The following is a 27,620-nucleotide window of genomic DNA, read 5'->3' on the forward strand; positions in this document are numbered from 1 at the left end:
TGGCGGGATGCCCTGTTCCTGCTGCCTGCGTGACCTCCCGCTTCTTGGTTCGTGGAGGGAGGTGGAGCCCAAATTCGCCTTTCTGCAAGGGTTAAAATGGCACTGGAATGAGGAGAGTCGGCTAAAGTATGGATTTCCTACAAATTTATAAAGCTAGGTACTGTATCTTCCCTAAGCTGTCAAGTCGAAAGGATACACAGAGGCACAATATCTGTAACATTGTAATAACTTTAAAGATGTGTCTACCCCCCCCACCCCCCAGTCATTTCCGTAACAGGCTGCAAGGGTTTTGGGACTGGGCATCTTGCTTCACTCTCGGTAGATTCTGTTGCTACCTGCTGAAATCCTGTAACTTTTCATATCACAAAGGTTTGGAGTGTGTTGACAGTTCAAAGCAGCTGACCTTCTGGATGGAATTGGAGGGGGAGATCAGAAACAAACAAACAAACAAAAATCTGGGATGATATTGATGTTTCTTCCAGGTTAGGATTTCTGGGCTAGGAAAGAGGTGGTGGTTTTCCAGCTTTTATTTTTCTCTGCTGGTTATTGGGTTGAAATACACTTTTGTTTCTTCTTACCGTGCTCTCAAGGTTGTTATTGCATGGGGGGGGGGGTTATATACATGTACAAAATATTTATATTTATATGAAACACCCCCACCCCGATTCTGTTCTGTTTTGTAAAGTATTTATGTACCATCCATTTATGTATATGTGTTCTTTAGGGTTAGGTCACTTAGAGACCTGCATGGTGACAAGCGACTAATAAGTTTAATTAATTAATAAGTTGCTTGCTTACTTAATTGATCAACAAGAACAACTCTGGGGGAGTGTCGGGCAGCAACTAGTAAAATGGAACAAAGTTTGGATGGGCCAGGATGAATCCACCACTAACCCACTATTGATGTATCCGTGACATGTTGCAGAATCATTGCACCATGGAATCGTGGCCTTGGAAGGGCCTGCCAAAAGACACCCAGCCCACTGCACTACAGGAATAAAACACCCACAAAAAGACAGGAGTTTGAAGGGGGCCCGAAATCCCTGATTTCAGAACAGCAGGGAACAAAATGGGGAAACCAACCAGGAAATATTCCTGGAGAAAGAGTTCTCTTTGGTGTGAAATTTATTGTGTGGCATTTAATGGACCACCAACTGAGGGAACAGTCTGTTAAAGGCAAAGGGATGAGGGTAGGGAGAACAAGGATTACACACCTCCGTCATTGGTGCTGTGCAATGCCAGGTCCATAGGCAACAAAACTGCCACCATGCGTGACTTTTTTGTCTCGCAGGGGATTGACCTGGCTTGCGTGACGGAGACCTGGGTACGGGAAGGCGAAGTAGTCTCCCTACATGAGATAACACCCCCAGGTTTCTCTGTCCTCCATCAATCGCGGACTGTAGGTCGGGGGGGAGGAGTAGCATTGTTATTCCGGGAGGATTGCTCTTTCAGAGCTCTGCCATCACCGGCGATCTCCGGCATTGAATGTGTTGGTCTCGTGTGGGGCACCAAGGAGAGCTTGGCTGTCTGGCTGGTGTACCGATCACCCAGCACATCTGCAGCCACCCTGTCAGATCTGCTGGAGGTGGTGGCGGGCTGGGCCTTGGAGTTCCCAAACCTACTGGTTTTGGGAGACTTCAACGTCCATGCCGATGCCGCTCCCTCCTCACAGGCTCTAGACCTAGTGACTTCCATGGCAACACTAGGGCTCTCCCAATTTGTTTTGGGCCCCACTCATCAAGCAGGCCACACGCTGGATCTGATCTTTGGGGCTGGCATAGATGTGATCATGCTCCCCGCTGTGAAAGTGCCATGGTCTGATCACTACGCTTTAAAAGCCAAGATTGACTTCCCGCTCCTCCCCGGCTCGGGTGGCGAACCTATTTGGGCTCGTCCGCGAAAACTGATGGATCCTGATAGATTCCGACAAGCCTTGCGGAACCCTGCTCCTCCTGGCGACTCATTAGATGACCTTGTTGAGGACTGGAATAACCGGCTCTTGGCAGCCATTGATGAGATCGCGCCTAAGCGCCCTCTGCGACCCCGTTGAAACCGGGCCCCTTGGTTTACTGAGGAGCTCCGGAAAATGAAGCAGGATCTCAGACGGCTAGAGCGAGTATGGCGACGGACTCGTGACGGAGCCTCAAGAACATCTTATAGGACGCTTATGAAAGCCTATGAGATGGCTATGAAAGCTGCTAAGAAATCTTACTTTGCAGCTTCCATTGCATCCGCTAGCTCTCGCCCGGCACAACTTTTTAGAATAATTAGGTCAATAACGTCCTTAGGAGGACAACCAAATTTAAGCACAAATTCGACCCACAGCTGTGAGGCATTCGCGAGCTTTTTTGCGGAGAAAGTCCTGTTGCTCCGCCGTGACCTCCCTGCCAATTTAGATACAGTGACTGAACTGGAGGCCCCTCGACTGACTTCAGGTCCAGTGTTGGACCATTTCGATCGGATACTCCCTACTGATGTGGATAGATTCCTCCAAGTTGGTAGGCCCACCACCTGCCTCCTTGATCCGTGCCCGTCTTGGCTGATTAGGGAGTGTCCAGATGTTGCGCGGACCCCCCTGGTTGAAATTATCAATTTGTCCCTTGACACGGGGACATTCCCAGGGGAAATGAAGGAAGCAGTGGTGCGTCCACTCTTAAAGAAAACTTCATTAGATCCCTTAGACCTATCCAATTACCGCCCAGTTTCAAATCTTCCATACCTGGGTAAGGTAATTGAGAGAGCGGTTGCTGAACAGCTTGGTAGGTTTCTGGAGGAAACATCGGCATTAGATCCATTTCAGTCCGGTTTCCGTCCTGGTTTTGGGACGGAGACGGCTCTGGTTGCCCTAACAGATGATATCCGTAGACAACTGGATCGAGGCGGGTCAGGACTGCTGATCCTTTTAGATTTGTCAGCAGCCTTTGACATGGTCGATCATGATCTTCTGGACCATCGCCTTGCAGACGTGGGGATACAGGGCATAGCCCGTAACTGGTTGTGCTCTTTTATCTCTGGTCGGGGACAGAGGGTGGCACTAGGGAGGGAAATGTCGTCACGCCACTCCTTGGTGTGTGGAGTGCCGCAGGGCACAATTCTCTCCCCAATGCTTTTTAACATCTTTATGCGCCCTCTTGCCCAGATTATCCGGAGCTTTGGGCTGGGCTGTCATCAATATGCTGATGACACTCAGCTCTATCTACTGATGGATGGCCACACCAACTCGGCCCCTTACACACTGACCAGATGCTTGGAAGCTGTGGCTGGATGGTTTCGTGGGAGCCGATTGAAACTAAATCCTTCGAAGACAGAGGTCCTATGGCTAGGTCGGGATAGCATGGGGATGAGGGACCAACTCCCTTCTCTTGCGGGGGCCCAATTAGTGCCATTGCCTTCCGCAGATGCCAATTAATCCCAAACCAGCAGGTTCAAGTTACAAGAAAGGAAATTGTGTCTAATGTTAGGGAGAGTGTTCTGATGGTAAGATCCACTTGGTAGTGGAACAGACTCCCTTAGAAGGCAGCAAGATTTGTTGTTGTTGTTTAGTCGTTTAGTCGTGTCTGCCTCTTCCTGACCCCCTGGACCAGAGCACGCCAGGCCCTCCTGTCTTCCACTGCCTCCTGCAGTTTGGTCAAACTCATGCTGGTAGCTTCGAGAACACTGTCCCACCATCTCGTCCTCTGTGTCCCCTTCTCCTTGTGCCCTCCATCTTTCCCAACCTCAGGGTCTTTTCCAGGGAGTCTTCTCTTCTCATGAGGTGGCCAAAGTCTTGGAGCCTCAGCTTCAGGATCTGTCCTTCCAGTGAGCACTCAGGGCTGATTTCCTTCAGAATGGAGAGGTTGGATCTTCTTGCAGTCCATGGGACTCTCAAGAGTCTCCTCCAGCACCAGAATTCAAAAGCATCCATTCTTCGGCGATCAGCCTTCATTATGGTCCAGCTCTCACTTCCATACATCACTACTGGGAAAACCATAGCTTTTACTATACAGACCTTTGTTGGCAAGATATCCAACCTTTTTTAAAAACCCAAGTCTTTTGCTGTGATTCCCTGCATTGCAGGGGTTGTGCTAGATGACATTTGGGGTTCCCCGCCAACTCTACCGTTTTATGATTTCATAGTCCAAAAATATCTGGAGGGCCCTCGGTTGGAGAAGGCTGAGGCGGGAGGAAGTTTTTGGAATGACTTCAGCGGAAAATTGCGTAACGGGAGACTATCTGTCCTGATATTTTATGATAGGGCATTTATAAATATACACACAAAATGCAGCCTGGCAGTTGCAATTAATATGGCCTGCTTTGGGGGATATATGCAACTTCATTTCAGCATTTACTCTGCCGTGGGCTGATTGGGGCTCAGTTGCCTACGTTGGCTCTCGTAGACAACAGAAATCGATGGAGTCGCCTTTAGAAATCCTTTGCTGCCACCTGGTGGTTCTGCGCAGGTCTGAGCAAGAAGTCAAGGATTCACCGTGAAAAGCCGCCTCCTCTGTCAGCTGTAGTTCGTTGGCAATCAGAAGCACTTTGTACATGCGCAGGAACAGTCAGCAAACTCATTAGCCAAGCAGCAAAAGGATAAGCAATTCAACAAGAAGAAAAAATAATTAGTTAAATTCTTATTTGTTGAGAATTAAAAGTCTTAAAATTCCAAGGGAATTTTACTCGCTTCTCTTGGGTTCCATATTTCGTGGAGTCATAGAATTGTAGGGTTGGAAGGGACCACCAAGGGGTATCTAGTCCAACCCCCTCCCCCCACGACATTGCAGGATTCACAGCTACAGAATACACGACAGTGAGCCAGATTGCACAGGTTTATTTTGTTCATTTGTTCATAGAATCATAGAATCCTAGAGTTGGAAGAGACCACAAGGGCCATCGAGTCCAACCCCCTGCCAAGCAGAAACACCATCAGAGCACTCCTGACATATGGTTGTCAAGCCTCTGCTTAAAGACCTCCAAAGAAGGAGACTCCACCACACTCCTTGGCAGCAAATTCCACTGTTGAACAGCTCTTACTGTCAGGAAGTTCTTCCTAATGTTTAGGTGGAATCTTCTTTCTTGTAGTTTGGATCCATTGCTCCGTGTCCACTTAAGATTATTTAAGAGACCACCTTTCATAGCTCTCAGGGAAGGTCACTGCACAACTGGGGGGGGGGCACTGTGAACAAGGTTCCCAATCATGTATCTTGTCCAGAGGCAGGCCAACCAGAAGGGCTGATGACAAGAGAAGAACAGAAGAAGGGCCTGCTGCATCTTTTATTTAACAACAACAACAACATATTACTTATACCCCACCCATCTGGCTGGGTTTCCCCAGCCACTCTGAGCAGCTTCCAACAGGAGATTAAAAATACATCAAAACATCAATCATTTAAAAAAACTTCCCTAAACAGGGCTGCCTTCAGATGTCTTCTAAATGTCAGATAGTTGTTTATTCCTTTGACATCTGGTGGGAGGGCGTTCCACAGGGCGGGTGCCACCACCGAGAAGGCCCTTTGCCTGGTTCCCTGTAACCTCACTTCTTGCAGCAAGGGAAGCGCCAGAGGGCCCTCAGAGCTGGACCTCAGTGTCCAGGCTGGATGATGGAGGTGGAGACGCTCCTTCAGATATACTAGGCCAAGGCCGTTTAGGGCTTTAAAGGTCAGCACCAACACTTTGAATTGTGCTCGGAAACGTACTGGGAGCCAGTGTAGGTCTTTCAAGACCGGTGTTATGTGGTCTCGGTGGCGGCTCCCAGTCACCAGTCTAGCTGCTGCATTCTGGGTTAGTTGTAGTTTCCGGGTCACCTTCAAAGGTAGGCCCACATAGAGCTCATGGCAGTAGTCCAAGTGAGAGATAACCAGAGCATGCACCACTCTGTTGAGACAGTCCGTGGGCAGGGAGGGTCTCATCATGCGTACCAGATGGAGCTGGTAGACAGCTGCCCTGGACACAGAATTAACCTGTGTCTCCATAGACAGCGGTGAGTCCAAAATGACTTCCAGGCTGCGCTCCTGGTCCTTCAGAGGCACAGTTGCCCCATTCAGGTCCAGGGAGTCCCCTACACCCGTCTTCCCCCCGTTCCCCAAAAAGAATACTTCTGTCTTGTCAGGATTTAACCTCAATCTGTTAGCTGTCATCCATCCTCCAACCAATTCTTATTCTTATTCTATTTCATGATTTTTTTATGCTACTTGATTGTTTTTAAAAAGCCCCTCAAAGTGGTTTATTTATTTATTTTTGAAATTTTGCACCCCCCAAATGTACCTAGAACAGCAGCCCCTCTGCCCCCCCAATGCTACACCACTGAGGCAGCAGAGGGAACATGAACAAAATTAAGAGTAAAATTCAGGGAGCAGATGCACAAAGGCCATGTCTCTTTAAGTGACTTAGGAAGTTGGGCAGCTGCAGAGAGATCTGGGTGAGTCTCCCTGTTCTTGAGAAAGCTTGACTTGGGGGCATGAAAACGGAAATTACTTCAGGAAGCTCCAAGTGTGTCTGGCTTTCCTAGTGCAGCTTATTTGAATGTTGTGCTCAGCAGGACATGGGGGGGGGGAGAGGAAAGCTACATCTCTCAGTGGTGCAGGATTCTTAAATACGCCTCTAGCTACTGAAAATTACCGACAGAGCTCTGAGAGTTTGAATCGGTGGATCCCAAACTTGTTCAGGGCACTTCCTCCTTGGTTCCACAAAAAGAAAATAAATCAAAAGGTCAGATTCAGAACAGCAGTTTGCACAGACCACTCAGGAAGATAATAATGCGATAGCATTAAAAACAGTAACAGTTACTTGCACCCTTTCTTCAAAATCCGATTAAAATTGCTTGGTTTAATCAATGAAGTTGACCCAACAATACCAGCTTATCAAGAGCTGAGAGTCATTTGCACCTTCAGAGCCCCCTGTCCCCCCACCTCTTGGTGCCCCCCAGGTAACCCCACACAGTGGACCGGCCCCCTGCTGAAAAAGTTTGCTGACCCCTGCTCTAGGCTACTTCATTTCATGTCTGAGTCAAGATCTCCAGACACTCTAACCACTGCACCACACTGCCTCCACTACCTCTCCTTGCTTAGATAGATGCTCATTCGAATTTGCATTTTAAAAAACGCAAGAAGTACACCACTGAGAATGCCTGCTTTGGTGCTTGAGCAGCAGCTCAGCTCTGAACTCCCTGCGTGGTCCTAAGCAAGACAAGTCCTTGTTCTGACCAAGAGGCTCTCCAGAATTTCAGGCTGGAGCGTGGGCTTCTCCAGAGGTGGCGATGGAGAGCAGTTGCCTCTCCTTGGATGAATCAAAACAAAACAGCTTTTGTTTTGAAAAGAGAGTAATTCTAGCATTGGTTGAACTTGAGATTCGCAGGCAAAATATGTCATTTCTGTAGGGTCAGAAACCTGTTTTTTTTTTTAGCGTCTTGCAAGCCACATAGATTTGTGCCTGTGCAACAATTGCAGCGCATGTGGTTGGATCTCCAGGGCTCTCAAAATGCCAAGGCTGAGTCCCTCTTGATAAGCGATCATCTTTGCTGGGAGCCTTTTATACATCTGGGGATAAACCTCTTATGCGATCAAGGCTACAGATGTCTTCCTTCTCTCAATCCACTTTAGGGAGTTAAGGAGAGGCGGAGGCAGCGGCTTGGCTCTGCGCCCTCTCCTGCCCTCTGCTTTGCGCTGGGACTGTGCACCAGGCCTGGGAGGAACTGGTCCTCCTCATGAGTAGGGCTGGGAAGGAGGTTGCACTGCATGCCAGGAATGAGTGTGGAAACAGGCCTAGAAGTTAGATTTATGAAGGATCTGAGAGAGTTGTCTGGAAAGGGAAGCCATACTTGACCCATGAGGCTCAGACGCGATGATACCAGCTTAGTCAACATCTGCAAGAGCATCGTTGGTCATTTGACAATGGTGAGAAACTGTCTTTAGTGTCATCAACCTGGTCCTGTGGAACTCTCTGACACTGGAGATTCAGTGGGAGCCTTCTGTGCCAAACTTTTAAATGCCTGCCTGTGCCAGCAATTAGGAATAAATCCTTTCACAATGGAATGTGACTACTGGCTGGTGCGCTTGATGTCAATACCAGGAAAGGTCCCAGAACAGATAACTCAGCAGTCTGTGGACACTTTGAAAAGGATGCTGTGATTACTAAAGACCCCAGAATGAGTTTCTCAAAAACAAGTCCAGCTCTGAGGGCCCTCTGGCAGTTCCCTCGCTGCGAGAAGCCAAGTTACAGGGAAACAGGCAGAGGGCCTTCTCGGTAGTGATACCTGCCCTGTGGAACGCCCTCCCATCAGATGTCAAGGAGAAAAACAGCTACCAGACTTTTAGAAGACATCTGAAGGCAGCCCAGTTTAGGGAAGCTTTTAATGTTTAATAGACTATTGTATTTTAATATTCTGTTGGAAGCCGCCCAGAGTGGCTGGGGAAACCCAGCCAGATGGGTGGGGTATAAATAAATTATTATTATTATTATTATTATTATTATTATTATTATTATTATTATTTCATGCCAGATGAATCTCATTTCTTTCTCTCTCTTTTTGGTAGTGTTACAAGCTTGGTGGATCAGGAGAATGCAGTGGACATAATGTATCTTGATTTCAGTAGGGCTTTGGGCAACGTTGCCCGTGATATTCTTGTGAGGGAGCTGGTAAATTGTAGGCTGGGCAAGGTAACTGCTGGGTGGATTTGTAGCTGGTTGACTGACCGAACCCAAAGAGTGCTCATTATTGGTTCCTTGTCATCCCCTGTGAAATAGTGACAAGTGGGGTGCCGCAGGGTTCTGTCCTGGGCCAATTGTTGTTCAATGTCTTTATAAATGACTTGGGTGAAGGAATTTTAGTGATGCAGATGGCAGCAAACTGGAAGAGGTATCTAATGCCACAAAATACAGAACTGGGGTTCAAATTGGAGAACTGGGTCCTTAGGAGGGACTGTTGAAGGAGTCAGGTATGTTTAGCCTGGAGAAGAGGAGACTGAGAGGAGAAATGATAGCCACCTTTACTATCTCAAGGGCTGTTACATGAAAGATGGAGCAAGCTAGTTTTCTGCTGTTCCAGAGGGTAGGACTCGAACCCATGGCTTCAAGTTACAAGAAGGGAGATTCCAACTGAACAAGAGCTGTTCGACAGTGAAAGCTTTCAACTTTGTAGGCAGGTGGTGGACTCTCCTTCCTTGGAGGTTTTGAAGCAGAGGTTGGGTGGCCATCTGTCATGGATTCTTTAGCTGAGATGCCTGCATTGCAGGGGGCTGGATTAGATGACCCTTGGGGAATCTGGGGAATAGATGGCCTCCTGGGTAGAACTGCCTTCCTGTGTCAGTCCATATGCAGTTGACTAAGCAGGCATCTCAGTGCCATGTATAGCTTCCTCTCCCTCCCAATAAAGAGATCATATATTCAATGACACAATAACAGAAGCTCTTGCTGGCTATTGTTCCCTATTGAAGGAGAATTACATGAAGATGATGTACAGATGGTACACGACACCAGTGCAGTTAGGGAAAATGTACAAAACTACTTGAAATATATGTTGGAAGTGTAAGGAAAAGGAGGGGACATTTTATCATATGTGGTGGGATTGTAAGGCAATGAAAAATTTTTGGGAAATGATATACAACGAATTGAAGAAAATGTTCCATTTAACATTTGTTAAAAAACCTGAAGCATTTTTTGTTAGGGATTGTAGGGAAAGATCTGCCAAAAAAGCTGAAAAACATCTTTATGTATGCAACAACGGCCGCGAGAGTTTTAATAGCACAAGGATGGAAGACTGAAGAAACCCCAACTAAAGAATCATGGCAAGAAAAATTGATGGACTATGCAGAACTTGCAAAACTGACATACAAGCTATGGGACAAGGATAACTGTGACTTTAAAGATGAATGGGAACCCTTTACAAAGTATCTGAAGATGCAACAAAGCGAACTGGACTCCTTGGCTGGTTTTGAATAAACATTCACAAACTTTTTATTGATAACAATCAGCTAAATAGTTTGAGGATCTATACAACTGTGTAACATGCAGAAAATAGCATTTTTAGAGAAATCAAAGACTGGAACTGAGGGAAGTCGGGGGTGGGAGGAAAAATAGGGGGGAACTAAGGATGATATGTTTCTGGATAATATGTTTTGTTTTAATTTTGAACAAAAAAGTTATTTTTTTAAAAAGAACCTCTTGCTGGCTGACCTGCAGGATAGGGCCCTTGTGTCTCGCAGGATAACAGCACAGCCTCCTTGCCCAGCCCTTTGCACTCTTTCCTTGCAGGGTGCCCAGAACTGGAAAACGGGTGCTATAAAAAGGACACATCAAAAGCTTTCCATGATAAATCGCTGAATTTGTTTCCAAAAAGCTCAGGCTGGTTTTTCCCCCCTTCTTATTTTAATCAGCAGCATCTATTTAAAATCCATAATCCAGCCCAAACATAACCTTGTCTCTGTTCTGTGCCAGGGCAACTTAATTTAATAGCTGGGAAACATGACAAGCTGCTCCCTACAACTCTTCTCTTCCTCCCCACCCACCTCCCCTCCGTCTCTGCGGAAATAAAAAGATTATGCAGGGCATGGAGAACAGGAAAGAGCAAAGTTTTGACCCGTCTCATGACAGCAGAACTTGTGGACTTCCAGTGAAGCTGAATGCTGGAAGATGCAGGACAAAAGAAAGTCCTTCTTGATGCAGTTCATAGTTAAACTACGGAACTCATTCATGCAGAAAGCAGTGATGGCTTTAATAATAATTTATAATAATAATTTATTATTTATTCCCCGCCCATCTGGCTGGGTTTCCCCAGCTACTCTGGGTGGCTTCCAACAAAAGATTAAAAATACATTACAACATAAGTCATTAAAAATCTCCCTAAACAGGGCTGTCTTCTAAACGTCAGATAGTTGTTTATTTCTTTGACATCTGATGGGAGGGTGCCACCACCGAGAAGGCCCTCTGACTGGTTCCCTGTAACTTTTCTTCTCGTAGGGAGGGAACAGCCAGAAGGTCCTCGGAGCTGGACCTCAGTGTCTGGGCTGAACGATGGGGGTGGAGACGCTCCTTCTGGGCCGAGGCCTTCGAAAGAGGACTGGACAAATTCATGGAGGACGAGGGGGCTATCAATGGCCACCAACCACAATGGTTGTGTCCCACCTCCTCTGTCAGAGGCCGGCAATGCTTCTGAATGCCAATTGCTGGGAAAGGCAGGAGTGGAGAGGGCTTTTGTGTTCGGATGCTGGTTTCCCAGCCACTGTGACAACAGAATGCTGGACCAGATGACCTGATCCATCAGGCTCTTGTTGTGAGCAGCCTTTGCTCCTGTTTGCTGATGTCGGTATTGCTTGTTTAAAACTGGGAAGCCTAGATTTTGTACTTGCTGCAAGGACTCACGGGCAGGCCAGGGACTTGACCGCTTCTGCAGAGCACTTTTGCACATTTTTGGCATGGAGCAAATGGCAAAGGCTAAGCTTGCAGCCAAGATCTGAGCCAAATCCAGCCCTCTTTCCCAGCCCTTTCCCTTCCTGCCAGCAACACAGAGCCTTCCTTTGCCCAGGTCCCGTCACAGAGCCAAACCATCCTTCTCAAAGCTGCACTGTTGGTCACTGATGCCTTTGCCACGAGCACTGATGAATGTTTGTGGACATCCCGTGACATCACAACAGTGCACCCAGTGGCAAACTGAGTCAAGGTGATTTTTCAGGGAGGCAACAGCCATTTTTAGAAATGATTTTAAGGTAGCTAGCAAGACCAGCTTAACATTAGCATGTGGTTCCAAGGGGGGGGGGGAGGAAACATGATTGCCTGGGTATGGGGAGGGTGAAATATTTTAACTCTTGATACCTGCTGAGGAATCATCCTTACTCGGGTAGTTTTCAGCAGGTGGAAGCCCATGGGAGGGGAATTATTTGTAGAGCTAAATATCTTTCATGAATAAATACCTTCCAGACACCATTGCTATATATATGTTACAAAAGGTGGAGATTCCACCCTAAGCCCTGTATCTGCTTGAAGAGTCCCAAACCTGGAGTGGAGGAGCAAGGATACCTGCAGACCAGGGAATATGTTGAGTCCAGTGCTTCCCAGACTTTTGGGGGCCAACTCCCCCTTGGTTCCATAAACTCACCCCCAGTGCTCCCTAACATATAAAAAGCATTGTTCAAAATAGTGGTTTGCACAGCCCACTAAGGAAGATAATAACACAACAAGATTCAAAATAGGGACAATTAATTGCTCATTTATCCAAAATCCAATTCACAGAATTATAGAACTGCCATGGGTAGGCAACCTAAGGCCCAGGGGCCAGATGCGGCCCAATTGCCTTCTCAATCTGGTCTGCGGACGGTCCGGGAATCAGTGTGTTTTTATATGAGTAGAATGTGTACTTTGATTTAAAATGCATCTCTGGGTTATTTGTGGGGCATAGGAATTCGTTCATTTTATTTTTTCCCCAAAATATAGTCTGGCCCTCCACAAGGTCTGAGGGACAGTGGACTGGCCCACGACTGAAAAAGTTTGCTGACCCCCTGCAATAAGACTATTTAGTTTAATTAATTCAACCAAGTGGATGCACTTGACCCAGTCGTATTGGCTTTTCAAACTCTGATACAGTGGTACCTCGGGTTACATACACTTCAGGTTACATATGCTTCAGGTTACAGACTCCACTAACCCAGAAATATTACCTCAGGTTAAGAACTTTGATTCAGGATGAGAACAGAAATCATGCTCCAGCGGCACGGTGGCAGCAGGAGGCCCCATTAGCTAAAGTGGTGCTTCAGGTTAAGAACAGTTTCTGGTTAAGAACGGACCTCCGGAACGAATTAAGTTCTTAACCCGAGGTAACACTGTAGTCATTTACACCTTCAAGACTTCCCCCTTGTCTGTTAGCACCCCCAAGTAATACCACTGACCTCTGGAAGTCACAGAATTGTAGAGTTAGAAGGGATCTCAAGGGTCATCTAGCTCAACCCCCTGCAATGCAATGAGAAACTGAAGCATCCATGTCAGATGGCCATCCAAGCTCTGCTTGAAAACCTCCAAGGAAGGAGAGTCCACCACCTCCCGAGGAAGTCCATTCCACTGACAAATAGCTCAGAAAGTTCTTCTTGATGTTTAGTTGGAATCTCCTTTCTTATAATTTGAACCTGTCAGTTTGGGTCTTACCCTCCGGAGTTGGAGAAAATAAGCTGGTTCCATCTTCCATGTGACAGCCCTTGAGATATTTGAACATAATACCTCCTCTGTCTAGTGATGTATGGAAGTGAGAGCTGAACCATAAAGAAGGCTGATCGCCGAAGAATGGATGCTTTTGAATTCTGCTGCTGGAGGAGACACTTGAGAGTCCCATGGACTGCAAGAAGATCCAATCTCTCCATTCTGAAGGAAATCAGCCCTGAGTGCTCACTGAAAGGACAGATCCTGAAGCTGAGGCTCCAAGACTTTGGCCACCTCATGAGAAGAGAAGACTCCCTGGAAAAGACCCTGATGCTGGGAAAGATGGAGGGCACAAGGAGAAGGGGACGATGGAGGACAAGATGGTGGGACAGTGTTCTTGAAGCTACCAGCATGAGTTTGACCAACTGCAGGAGGCAGTGGAAGACAGGAGTGCCTGGCGTGCTCTGGTCCAGGGGGTCACGAAGAGGCAGACACAACCAAATGACTAAACAACAACAACCTCCTCTGTCTCCTCTTTCCCAGACTAAAGATACCCAACTCCCTCATCCCTTGGTTTCCAGACCCTTGATCATCCTGGTTGCCCTCCTCTGCCCACGTTCCAACTTGTCAACATGCTTCTTAAATTGTGGCGCCCAGAACTGGACACAGTGTTCCATCCAGGTGTGGTCTGACCAAGGCCAGAGTGTCTCACAAGTCCAGATTGCGGACTGTGCTTTTTGCTCCCTGCCTTCTATGAAATGTCAGCGGAGTGATTCATCTCTGGGACTGGAGCCTTTTTCTCACCTGCAGGAGCAGAGGCTGCCAGTGTTCGAAGCAACAATCATTATCGTGCCCGTGGCTCCCTGGGGGGGGGGGAGCAGCACCTGGGCCCTGTGGGTTGGCAGATGGAAAACTCCGGAAGCTTTGCAGCATTTCTGATAATAACTGGCGACAGGCAGCATGTGCAGGCGAGCTCAAACTAGCCACAGGCAGTCACGGAAAACAGACTCCTGTTAGTGGCTGCCCCAGTCCACATCTTCTGTGCGATATAGGATCCTGATGGAGGTGTATTAAATGAGGCATGCGGTGCAGAACATATTTCACAATACTGGGGTGTATGTGCAGTGGCGTAGCATGGGGGTGCAGGGGGGGCCGGCCACACCGGGCGCAACATCTGGGGGTTAGGGTTAGGGGGCGCAAATCCACGGGTTAGGGGGCGCAAATTACTTGCCTTGCCCCGGGTGCGGACAACCCACGCTACGCCACTGTGTGTGTGTGTGTGTGTGTGTGTGTGTGTGTGTGTGTGTGTACCAGGGGTTCCTATAGGGAGCAGTGGGATTACTTAGGGGAGCCCTAAGAGGCAAGGCGGCGGCAGGGGTGCTGGTGAAGGTGCGTCCTTCTGAGCACATGGATCGCTGATTTATGATTGACCCAGTCAGAGGCTTGAGTGAAACGCCTTCATCGCTTCCTGTTTAAACTTTCTGCTCTTGCTGCTCTTGCTGCTTTCAGAGCTATTGCCTTGGTCCTGACATTTGTATTTACGGTTCTGAGTTGTCACAAAGTAGCCAGCCATTGGTAACAGCTATTGATTTTCTTATGAATTAGTTACCATACATCTGTGGTAGGTGACGGTGAAGGTTTCTGCATGTTTGGTGAGTAGTTTTATATATTTAATTATTTTATGCTACAGATTTCCTTCACACTTACATTTTCATTAGGAAGGATGCATAAAAATATGTTTCATCCAATATTATTTGCCATATATATATATATACATACAAGATTAATTCATAGCATGTATTTAATTTTTTGTGCACCAATGAAACACACTCGTGCCTATAAAGTTGTATTTTTGGGGAACCCATAGCTGTAAATTGGATTTTGAATAAATGCACAATTAAATTTTACTGTTTTGAATTTTGTCATTGTTATGAACCTCCTTAGTAGGTGGTGCAAACAGCTATTCTGAATAACAGTTTTTATAGGGTAGGGGGCACTACAAATGGCTTTATGGAACCAGGGGGGCAGTGGCCATAATTAGTTTGGGAACCACTAGCCTAGACAATGAAGCATGAAGTGCATGTGGAACTCCCTACCACAGGATGCAGTAATGACTATCAACCTGAACAGCTTAATGTCAGAAAGTTCTTGCTGAAGTTTAGTCAGAATCACCTTTCTTGTAACTTGAAGCCATTGGTTCGAGTCCTACCCTCCAGAACAGGAGAAAACAAACATTCTCCCTTTTCCATGGGGCAGCCCTTTAGATATTTGAAGGTGGCCATCATATCTCCTCTCAGTCTTCTCTCTTCCAGGCTCAACATACCCAGCTCCTTCAACCGTTCCTCACAAGGCTTGTTTTCCAGGCCCTTGATCATCTTGGTCGCCCCCCTCTACACACTTTCCAGCTTGTCAACATCCTTCTTAAATTATGGCACCCAGAATTGGACACAGTATTCTAGGTGTGTTTTGACCAAGGCAGAATAGAGTGGCATTATTACTTCTCTTGATCTGGACACTAGACTTCTGTGGATGCAGCCTAGAATAAAGTGTAAAGGGACCCCTGACCATTAGGTCCAGTCGGGACCGACTCTGGGGTTGCAGCGCTCATCTCACTTTATTGGCCGAGGGAGCCGGCGTACAGGTTCCGGGTCATGTGGCCAGCAGGACTAAGCCGCTTCTGGCGAACCAGAACAGTGCACGGAAATGCCGTCTACCTTCCCGCTGGAGCGGTACCTATTTATCTTCTTGCACTTTGATGTGCTTTTGAACTGCTAGGTTGGCACGAGCTGGGACCAAACAATGGGAGCTCACCCCGTTGTGGGGATTTGAACTGCTTACCTTCTGATCGGCAAGTCCTCGGCTCTGTGGTTTAACCCACAGCACCACCTGCGTCCCACAGCCTAGAATAGCATTAGCCTTTTTTGCTGCTGCACCACACTGCCGACTTATGTGAAGCTTGGGGTCCACCAAGACCCCGAGATCCTTTTCATCCTAGAGAGCCAGTGTGGTGTAGTGGCTAAGAGCGGTGGACTCGTAATCTGGGGAACCGGGTTCGCTTCCCCGCTCCTCCACATGCAGCTGCTGGGTGACCTTGGGCCAGTCACACTTCTTTGAAGTCTCTCAGCCTCACTCACCTCACAGAGTGTTTGTTGTGGGGGATGAAGGGAAAGGAGAATGTTAGCCGCTTTGAGACTCCTTAGGGTAGTGATAAAGCGGGATATCAAATCCAAACTCCTCCTCCTCCTCCTCCTCCTCCTCCTCCTCCTCTTCACATGTACTGCATATGATCCCAACGGCCAGCTGTGGGTCAACGAAACCTCTGGGCTTGGACTGCTCCTGTTTCTTTCCCTTGCCTGCCCTCCAGCAAGGCGGTCTGTGTTGCTATTCTGTGTGTTCCTGCATCACACCACCCAGGAGCACACCACCGTTAAAGGTCTGTTGCTTCTTTGGCTAAGAGGCTATGTCTGGCAGCTTGTCTCTCACCCTTCTCTTCCTATCCCAGTTCTGGTTTAATCACAGCCCTTCCTCCTTCAGTCTCACAGACCTTCTGCACAACTGCCTGCTCCTTTATTAACGACCGGTGTTCAGTTCTGTCTGGTTTCATTCACATGTCAGGCATCTTTTAATTTGGATTTTGTTTATCAGTCGCCTATCATCAAATACCTCAAAGCGATGTTGCAGCAAAAGGATCAAGAATCAACAACAGCTTCAAAGAATTGGAGAAATCGAGAGATATATAGCCACACCGGCAGCATATCTCTTCTTTCTCGTGTCCAAAAATGCAAGAAGGGCTTTTTCACTTGCCAGAAGCTCGGCTCTGCCCTCGCTGGTCCTGGAAGGATCCTTTTAAAAAGTCCCATATGCTCAGAGACTTTGCACCTGTTCATTGGGGGAGATAGGAAACCCAGAGCACTTGTTCTTTAGATGTCCCTTTTATGAAGAGGCACGTAGTGAGACCATTGAGCCCCTGCTGGTGAGGCTCGCTGACCTCCCAGAAAAGCAAAAAAATGACCTTTTCCTGTTAGGCAAAGATCATAATATGACCCGGATGGTCACCAGATTCTGTGTACAGATCTATAGGCGCAGACCATCCCCCGACCCAAACTAGTTTGTTAAGAAAATCCCCAAACTTGGTTCCGTGGGTGACTCTCTGCTGTAGCTTAAGTTTTAAGTGTCTATACGCTTATCACATTTATAAATTTTAAATTTATGGTTGTACATTGTTTTAAATGTTTGTTTTCCTTCCGGGATTGTACCCCCAAGTGTGTTTTATAAGCTGGTCTCCAACCGTAATAAATTATCTATCTAACAGCTTCAAAATTCTATATATGCAGAGAATTAAAAACAATTTGATATAAAAAGATAATTTCAAAAAGGTTCAAACTGTACAACCTGTTAGAACATACAAACGTAAGAGTAGGCTACTGGATCAGGCCAATGGCCCACCTAGTCTGGCGTCATCTTCTCCTAGTGGCCAAGCAGGTGCCCATTATGGGAAACCTGCAATCAGGATTTGAACACAAGAGCAACTCTCTCCCTGCCTGCAGTTTCCTTTCAGAAGCATTGCTGCCTTTGGAGGTAAAGCAATAGCCATCATGGCTAGGAACCATCGCTAGCTCTCTTCTCCATGTATTTGGGAGAAGAGGATGCTGGCCAAGAGGGCCCACTGGCCTGATCCGGCAGGCGCTTCTCATGGTCTTCTGTTCTTGTTCTGCCCAGTGCCTCTGCGGAATTCTCGGAAGGCCGCGAGGGCTGCGCATCCGGCCCCCTGCAAGAGTGGGGGGGGGGTGCTCTGGTGCTGGTCATAAGCTCCTTATCCCTCTCCCATGACCAGCTGTTGAATCCATCGCACAAAAAGCAGATTAGTCTTGCAACAGGCGGCAGGAATAATGCAAATGAACCCAATATTTGCAGCTTTGCCGCTTCTGGGAAACACTTGTGCAGCTTGGACGTGCTGTTGATGGTGACAGTGACAAGCACTTTGCACAACTAATTCTGATCATTGTTTTCATCCTGTTAAAGAGTTTGATTACTTTTCAGCAATTGTATAGGATTCTGGCTTTTTTTTTGCATTTTGTTGGTGCTGCTTTGATTTGTGCGAGCCACCCTGCTTACCCATGTGGGGAAAAGGTGGAATATAAGCAAATATAATAATCACCACAGAACTGGACTGTGCTTGATGCAAACTGGGGGAGATGTCTTTGCAGAGAAGGGGGTGGGGAGAGGACTGAGGGAACATGCAGGGCTGGTGCACTGAATAGTGGCTTATGCTCAAGGTTTAACGTATCGTGGGGGAGGGCTGTAGCTCAGTGGTAGACCATCCTTGCAGGCATCTCCAGAGAGCTGCTGCCAGCCAGTGTTGACAATACTGAACTATATACAGCGCTATTTTTCTAGTAAAGAGGTCATGGAACGCAATGGTGCCCACAGAAGAGGTGACAGAACTGAGTTCCTGTGAGTTCCGGCTGGGAAAAAAGTCCTGGTTGTATAAAGCAGTTTCCTAGGCTATGCTCACTAAGATTTTAGCATGGCGGCACGGAATTTGCCTGTCCTCCACAGTGAGCATCAGACAGGCACCTGTGGGCCTGATGTTTAGATGCTTGCTTAAAGCCCACCTTTTAACTGGGGCATCCCCTGGAAGAGGGAGGGATCCAGCTATGTTGAGGCTTTCAGCTGATCTACCTGTCAACGATGTACAGTACTTTGTTCTTGTTTCATGAACATAACCTTGCTGTTGTTTGCACGCTGTTCACCACCACAGTATATTATTTCTTCTTCTTCTTCTTCTTCTTCTTCTTCGTCTTCTTCTTCTGCAAAAGCAAAACAAAACCCTGAAACCACAGGAAACCCTGTGTGCAGGAATTGACTGACTAGTCACTGGTGAGAGACTGGCAGTTTGCCCATGGAACCATAGAATTGGAAGGGACCCCCAGGGCCATCTAGTCCAGCCCTCTGCAATGCAGGAATCTTTTTGCCTGGCATGGGGCTCTAACCCGCAACCCTGAGACTGAGAATGTCATGCTCAGAAGGCACTCTCTCCTGTCCTCCAATTCACATGGCTGAACCTGCTGTTCTTTTCTTTTAAAGAAAGAACTCTCGGCGTGTTACCGTTTGAGGTGTTCTTGATTTTCAGGGTGCCGTGCCTGATTTCAGAAACGGTTTGGTAAATTAATTCTCAAGAGTGATAAACGTGTTAAAGAAAAATGAAATCTCGCGGGGAAGGGTTTTCACTGATGTTGCAAAGGCTGGAGACTGAGGCTGGACCGGCTTTAAAAAAAAACCTTTTAATTTTCTTTATTGATTTATTAACAAAAGTGCAAACAGCACAAAAAGAAAAAAGAATGAAAAATCTAAACCCTAAAGCGTCACAGCCTGGAAGGACAAAAGTGCAAAGACAGAGGGCAGCTCCTAAGGGATAATAAAGTATTAACTCATACAGGGATTCACTTTACACATAATGAAGATTGATACAAAATAGTATGAAAATTATTTTCCACCTGTCATTTCCAACATTATTGAGAATATAGGTTCCCCATAGTCTTAAAATGCGGCAGATGATTGCATGTATGGATGACACTGTGCGTCAGTTTTTGCATATGGAATACAATCAAACCATATCTATTTAGAAAACGGTCTTTTGAGCCGGGATAGCTTTGCTGTAGACTTGTTGGGACCCAGGAGGGGCTGTAAAGAGTGAGCGGGAATCGCTTCCCAAGTTCCCTGGACTCCGGTACCCCTGCCCCCCCCCCTTAAGGTAAGCAGGTGCAGAGGAGGACGGGGATCCAAGCTGGAATGTGTAGAAGAGAGATTTGTCTGTTTGGGCGTGGGGGGGGGGGTCTCTTTCTGTCCTTTCCTCCTTTGCATAGACAGCCCCGCTTCGCCACCCGCCCAGTCCAGCCAGTGCCTCGGTTCCAGCAGGAGCGTCTCCCCAGCTGGCCAGCAGGGGGCAGGGCGAAGCCTCCCGGCGCGCCTCCTCCGGGCATTGACGTCCTCCCCCTCCCCTCCCCCCACTTTCCCTTTCCAGCCAGCCCTGCAAAGTCCCACCAAGTCGCGCCGGAGCAGAGCCGCAACCTCTGGGCGACTCCGGCTCGCGGCTGCCGCTCCCTTCGTCGCCCGGCCGCCTCCATGCGCCCCTCACCCGGACCTCTGGGCTGGCGGGTGATGGGCCGCGCCGCTGCCTGCCAGGAGGGGGGCGGCCAGTAGCTGCTGGAGCGGGGGGAGTGGCTGGTGGTGGTGGGAGGGGGGAGGGAGGGAGGGGGGCTCGACTTTCCAGGCTTCCAGAGGGAGGGGTCGGCCCCGAAGAGGAACTCGATGAGGATTGTGGGGCTCTTCTGGACCAAAGGCTCGCATATGCTGCAGTGTCTCTGTGGAAGGCGCCTGAGTTCCAGCAGTAGTCCAGGTGGGCTGCCGGATCGCGCCCTCCCCATCTCTCCTGTCCCCCGTCCCCCCGCTCTCCTCTGCCCCCTCCCCTCCCCTGGTCGCTTCCCCTGGTGCTCCGGGCGGGGGTGGGACGCGGAGAGGCGCCGCTGGGCCGGGAGGAGAGGGATGAACGGCGGCCACTTAGCCAGGAATATTTATAGGGCTTGATCCCTGGAAAGGCGCGCGGCAGGCGGGCGGAGCGCGCTCAGCGGCTGTCCGGGCGACCTCCGGGGCTGCTGCTGCTTCGGTGCGCCCACGCGGAGGAAGGGAAGCGGAGGAGCCGGCAGCCGCCGCCGCCGCCGGGGGTCGACCTTGACCGGCCAAAAGGGGAAGCTTCGGCCGCTGGGGAGACGGGAGGTCGCTCCTTCCAGGATGGCCGCGGCGCGCTAGGCGCTCTCCAAGGTGCTGAAAGGGCAGCGCCTGGCTCTTCGGGGTGCCGAAAGAACAATGCGAGGTGCGCTCTCCATGGTGCTGAAAGGGTAGTGCTTCGCTCTCCGAGGTGCTGAAAGGGCAGCGCATGGCCCGGGGTATTTACAGGATCATAGGAAGCCGCCTTCTCCCAAATCGGAACCGGTGGCAGCAGCAGAAGATCTGTCCCAGCTCTGGCTGGAGAAGCAACTTGTTGAGGAGAGGCTTTCCTGCCTCATATCCTCACCTGCTTAATAGGAGGAATTCATTTACAACTCTGACATGTTCCTAGAGGTGGGTTCAGGGGGCCCAATTATTCAGGCTCTTTCATGAACTGATTTTGGAAGCCTGCCCCCCCCCCATCCAGATATATAGCTTTTGTCTATTTGATAAGATTTCTTACGCTAAGCCTTCGCCATAAGGTTGCAGGGTAGCGGACAGCAAAGTGAAACAGGTGTGTTTTTTTCCAGTTTTTTAAAAAAACAAGTAAATAAAAGAAGTAAAACAATATTTGACAACTGTCTTCAAATATCTGATGGGCTTTCCCATGGCAGAGAGAGCAAGTTTCCTTTCTGCTGCACCAGAGGGTATGGATCTGAACCAATGGGTTCAAATGACAAGGAAGGCGATTCCAATTCAACACCAGGAAGAACTTTCTGAGGGTAAAAAGCTGTGCAATAGCAGAAAAGACTCCATGGAAAGGTGGTGAGCTCTCCTTCATTGGTGGTTTTTAAACTGAGGTTGGCTTGCCATCTGTCAAGGATACTTTTGCTGTGGTTCCTGCACTGCAGAGCGTTGGATTAAATGACTCTTGGAAGTCCCCTCAAACTTTAAGTTCCATCATTCTATGAATTCCCAAGAAAAGCTGCAAGGATAGAGTTAAGTCAGAGTTAACTAACTCCCATCACCCTGACAACGCTAGCTGAGCCTGATGGGAATTGTAGTGCAGCATTCTTCAGAGGGAACCATGTTAGTCACCTCTGGGTTACAGGAAAGCGAAGAGCTGAGTCTTTTGGTGCTAAGAGAAAGGGACTCTGTATACTCCCAGAGGCATTCTCTTCTGTATTTCCCCACACCCCTTAAGGCCGAGCCCTGATATTTTCAAACAAGTTGCAAAGCAAGCAAAAAAACAACAAAAACCAAACAACAAAATGAAATAAAAAGGGGACTCTGGATTCTGCTCTTTGAAGGATTCTTTCACATCTGCAAACCTGGAAACAGAGTGAAGTGTAATGTGGATACTGACTCGTGGACCTCACACTGTGGAGTTCATTTTGGGACTCCATCACTCACAGCTCTGTCTGCAAGTGAGAGCCACGAGTTCCTGCCCTGCAGGTGATATATTTGTGCATGTGTGAATGTGACTTCTGCATCTGAAAAAAGAGCTTGCCCAAACATAATGTACGAGTTGGGCCTGAGGGCAACCCAACGTTATTCCACAAGAGTTTTTCCCTGCAAGCAAATGCCCCAAGTGATGGAAAATAATGGCCATCATGCCTGCCAGACATTGTGCCCCTTTAATTTTCCCACTTCCTCGGTGACTCTGCAGCAGCCCCTGGCCTTATTTTGGAAGATATATGGCCCCAGAGAGGTACAAAATATGTTCTCCCCCCTTGTTGGACTGACCCCTGATAGAGTGCATGTTTTCAGGTTGCACAGCTCTTTTAATCAATAACAAAATGTTGTCTCTTTCCGCCCAATGATTCAAAAGCTTGCACATTCCTTTATATCAGCAAAAGCTAATCTTCTAAAAAGAAAAATATCCCAATAACTTCATTAAATATTTTGCTGCTTTTATTCCTCAATGATAAAACAGTTCCTTAAGAAAACCTACATCCCAATTTAATCCATTTCCCCACTAGGTTGATAAGGTACTAGGGCCTAGAATCATAGAGGCATCAAACTTTAGAATCATAGAATCACTGAACCGTAGAATTGGAAGGGACCCCCAGAGTCATCTAGTCCAACGCCCTTCAATGCAGGAATCTCAGCTAAGGCATCCATGACAGATGGCCATTCAAGTTCAGCTTAAAGATCTCCAAGGGAGAGGAGCTCACTCACTACCTTCTGAAGGAGCCCATTTACCTGGGCAGTGCTGCTGTCCCCTCTTCAAACTCCTAAATCAGGGTTAGGGAACATCTGTGGCTTTCCAGATGCTGTCAAACGCCAACTCCCATAACCCCTGACCATTGGCTGCTGTGGCTGGGAGCTGGAGTCCAGCAGCACTTCTTTCCTCATCAGTGAATGGCTGCTGGAGGGTTGGGTCCAGAGAGTAGCAGTGAGGTGTGCACCCTGCCCCCCCCCCGGCATTTGTGCTGTGTAGTGCCACAGAGCAGACTTTTATTCCCAGTGCTTGAAACTGTTGAAAGAAAGGGTAAAGGGACCCCTGACCATTAGGTCCAGTCGTGGCCGACTCTGGGGTTGCGGCGCTCATCTCGCTTTACTGGCTGAGGGAGCCTGCATACACCCCATTGTGGGGATTCGAACCACCGACCTTCTGATCAGCAAGTCCTAGGCTCTGTGGTTTAACCCACAGAGTTGTGTTGAAACCGTGGCAAGTAGTCAGTAGGAAATTTGGAGCCCAGTATCAGCCCAGTGTCATCGGCCCACTGGTGACACTCGGCTCTCTTTCTCCATAACTTCTGGCTATACTAGCCCTGGATTGGTGTCTGACTGCATTGTGGGTCTGGATGAGGGCAAGAAAGCTGAGGTTGAATCCCTGCAAGAATGAGGTTTTGTGGACGAGAGTTTGCCATGTTCTGAATATAAGCCTGCTACCTGTTCTGGATAGGGTTTCACTTCCTCTGAAGCAGAAGGGCCACAGCCTGGGAGTTTTCCTTGATTCATTTTTGTTGTCTGAGGCTCAGGAATTACAGGCAGGGAAAGTTTCTGTTGCCCTCTGGTGCTGCTTTTTGGCTGCCCATAGAAGCATCTGGTAGACTACTGTGAGAACAGGACGCTGGACTAGATGGGTCCTTGACCTGGTGCAGCTCCTGAGCTCTTCAGATGTTCTTATGTGGTGTAAGTCAGCATCCTGGGGGTCTCCATATATGTTGGACTTCAACTCCCATCAGCCCCTGCCAGCTCAGAGCATGGTGGGAGGTTATCATCCCCCCCCCCCGCCTATGCAAAGATCAAAACAGCCTGGCTATGCGTCTGACATTCTGGACCGGTGTTGAAAGTCTATACTTGCCCAAATGGACCAAATAATTGTTCCATTTACGCTTCTAGCCTTTGAATGCTGCTATTGGGCTTTTTGTTTGTTTTTGTTTTGGCTTGTTTGTTTTTGCAGCAGCAAAGATTTATTTTTATAAATGTGGAGCACTTTAAAATGTATTTTCTTGTTTTCCCAACTAGGTGTTTTGTCTGTGAAGGAGGAGGAAGTGGGAAAGGAGGTGGTATACTTAGCAACCTATCTGTCTTTCTGGCATGCAGAGGTCTTTCTAAACATTTGGCTTCTAATCAGAAAGCTATTGGTCATCTTACCTGCATGCAGAGAATGAAAATTTAAAACTTTTGCTGTTAGTTTCCTTTTGTTGTTAATTGTTTTATTGATGCCTAACTAAATGCAACAAGGTTTTTACTTCAGCTGGCCCCCTACCAAGCCACTTTTCACACAATTAGAATGGTAGAGTTGAAAGCGAACCCAAGACTCATCTAGTCCAGCCCCCTGAAATGCAGGAATTTGCTATGTTGTTTGCAAAGAAAAAGAAAGAGGCGTAATAATATGAAGTGAACTAGTTGCACAGCAATCCGAATCTGGACGTAAGCAACACAATGGGACTAACTTTGAAGTAAACATGTGCAGGCTGGACTTCTATTGTTAATATAGGAATATGCAAGCTTTCAGTTTGCACAGAGTTCTCTCTCAGCTGTGCACTGCACTCTGTGAAATATGAAGGCTTTTAATAAATGGCTTCCAAAAGCTTCTGCAGTAACAATCTGGGTCATAGAGGAGCTCATATCCAATGCACTCGTTTTCAGGAAAGCTCTCAAATGTTTCATTTATTTCAGCAGGAAATGCAGTTTCATTTGTCTCTGCCCATTTCATGGGGACTGTTCCTAATGTTGGGCTTTTTTTCATCTTTGCCTTACACTTCGTTCATTGAGGGCATGTCTGTCTGTTGAGGAGGGCTCCAGCACAGACTCTTTCCTGCTTTGGTGCACATCAGAACTACCTACAGAAGCTGTTGTTTCTCTCCACAATAGACTGCTTTTCTGTGGTGATTTGGGGAGGGCATTCAACCTCTTGGGTGACATTCCCACTTATAAAGGGAAGGATGAGCATGCTCAGAGATTAAGGCTGTGGTCCTATATGCACATTTAAATGGGAGCAATCCTCATTGACTTCAGTAGGACCGACTGCTAAGTGGCAGCCTATAGGATTGCCCTGACACATGAGTGGTGGTTACAGAATTATTCTTATGTTGCTTAAAAAGCTCATTCCCCCTGACCCAACTGTGTTTATCAGTTCCTGGGAGATAGAGGAATCCAGAATGTTCAGGCAATTCGGGAACTGATATAATTCAGCCTTCCCCACCTGGAGTCCCTGAGATATTTTGGACTACATCTCCCATCAGCCACAGCCAGCACACCAGGGGTGGATGGGAGTTGTAGTCCAAGACACCTGGAGGACTGGAGAAGGCTGATATAACAAGCATTTGCCCTATCTTGGGGCCACCACATGAGGCCCCCAATGGGAACAAAATCTCTGTGTTATAATAATGAATGCTTGATTAAGTGGAATTTTAGCAAAGGTGATAGTTTGACTAATTATGCTACCTTCAGAATCCACCTAAAAGTTAATGCTGCTTCCTGAAAAATGTGATGGGGTGCCTGTGGATTTTAATCCATGTCCTCCCAGTTCTGATATTATTTTATGTTTTTTAACTCCACAATGGTCGGTTAGACTAAATGATAATGACTTTCCCCAGGGGTTTCATTTCAGAATGCCTTGATTGTTTTGTGGAGTTCCTAAGTGAACTCCCCTTCCTTCCTTCCTTCCTTCCTTCCTTCCTTCCTTCCTTCATGGTATTGCACTGAGTTTTCATTGTCTCCTGACTGCAGAGTTCTCTTATGCTTCTCACCTTTCCTGAAATGGAGATTTCTGTCATGGCAGGTGGCAGTGGTTTGCCCTCTTCCTTGGGAGTCCTTCTCCTGAGGCTGAGAGTGAGGCTCCTCTATATATTTAAAGGAAGCTCAGGATCTATTATGGGATGCGGGTGGTGCTATGGGTAAAACCTCAGCGCCTAGGACTTGCCGATCGCATGGTCGGCGGTTCGAATCCCCACGGTGGGGTGTGCTCCCGTCGTTCGGTCCCAGCGCCTGCCAACCTAGCAGTTCGAAAGCACCCCCGGGTGCAAGTAGATAAATAGGGACCGCTTTATAGCAGGAAGGTAAATGGCGTTTCCGTGTGCTGCGCTGGCTCGCCAGATGCAGCTTGTCACGCTGGCCACGTGACCCGGAAGTGTCTGTGGACAGCGCTGGCTCCCAGCCTATAGAGTGAGATGAGCGCACAACCCTAGAGTCGGGCAAGACTGGCCCGTACGGGCAGGGGTACCTTTACCTTTACCTTTACCAGGATCTATTTAAATAAGCATGTGTGTATGAGTAACCCATATGCTGCTGTCTTCACAGGCACTAATCTGTAGGTAAATTGCAAATGTACTCCAGCATTCATGGAAAGATGGCTGTTAGCTTCAGATCACATCCCATGAATAAATATTACTAGAGCAGCTTTGTGTAAAGGTGGCACTGCTCTGAACTTTTAGACTACAGCACCGTTCGTTGCTGACCATTGACTGAGCTGCTGATGGGATTTGTGGTCTAAAATATCTGAAGGGTATCAGGTTGGGGGAAACATCTGTGAAAGCCTAATTGCAAAATCTTTCCTTCCTTCCTTCCTTCCCTCCTTCCTTCCTTCCTAACCCAGCCAGATGTGTGGAGTATAGTTGTTTATTTGTTTGTTTGTTTGCTAACCTTCTGCCATGCTCATATGTGACTGAAAAGTAGACAGCTTCATAAAGAGCAAGTGTTTGCAGGATTGGACCAGTCCACATGAGTAAAGGCCAGATGTGACACCTGGCCACAATGGCTCTGCTCTGCCTCTGAATGCCTGTTGCTGGAAACCACAGGAGGGGAGAGAGTTGCTCTTGGGTTCGAATCCTGCTTGCAGGCTTCCCTTTTGGGGGCTGTGGTTGGCCCCTGTGAGAAGAGGATGCTGTTTCAGCAGTGACCCATTTCCATATGGGTTCCTCTGAGTTAGTGGGTAAAAAGAATCCCCTTTACCGTTTACAAAGTCACTGTTCAAGTCTCCTAACAGCAGCTTGGAAGGGGTGGTTTGCGTGTGTTTTTGGAGCACCGTAGCTTGGAGGAGTCGCTGGCTTGGCAACAGATGCCTTGTTTTCTTTCGCAAAGGGGTTTTTGTCCCAGGAGGGACAAATCCTCCTCTGTCGCAAGCAGACTCCTCCTTGGTTTTCCACAGCAAGAAACCTGCACCGAAGGAACGTTTGCTTGGAGTAGCGCTCTGGGAGTTCCCTCTTGGCCTGGGGGCTGGCGGCTCATTAAGGAGCTGAGGTGCCCTGACTTGAGACAGAAGCTGCATCGTTAGGTGCCATCGCTGACGCAGGCTTGGTGCCGGGCTTGGTCTGCGTTGATCTCCTGCTGGCACACCAGGGGGACCATAGAAGTGATTCACA

General features: G+C 47.9%; 1 protein-coding gene across 2 annotated transcripts in view; it reads left to right on the forward strand.

Moving 5' to 3' along the window:
• Positions 1–27,620, forward strand: part of FGF12 (fibroblast growth factor 12) — a 231,204-nt gene that overhangs the window by 65,953 nt on the left and 137,631 nt on the right. The window contains exon 1 of one of the 2 annotated variants that reach the window (XM_081190670.1): positions 20,395–20,494. The exons of the other annotated variant lie outside the window; for it this stretch is intronic. Within the exon in view, the coding sequence (XP_081046796.1) occupies positions 20,407–20,494 (88 nt within the window). The 5' untranslated portion in view covers positions 20,395–20,406. Of the gene's footprint in view, positions 1–20,394; positions 20,495–27,620 lie in introns of those variants that run through there. 2 annotated transcript variants of the gene reach the window in all.

This window comes from Podarcis bocagei (assembly GCF_964188305.1).
Source record: "Podarcis bocagei genome assembly, chromosome: 4".
In the NCBI taxonomy this organism is placed as follows: Eukaryota; Metazoa; Chordata; class Lepidosauria; order Squamata; family Lacertidae; genus Podarcis; species Podarcis bocagei.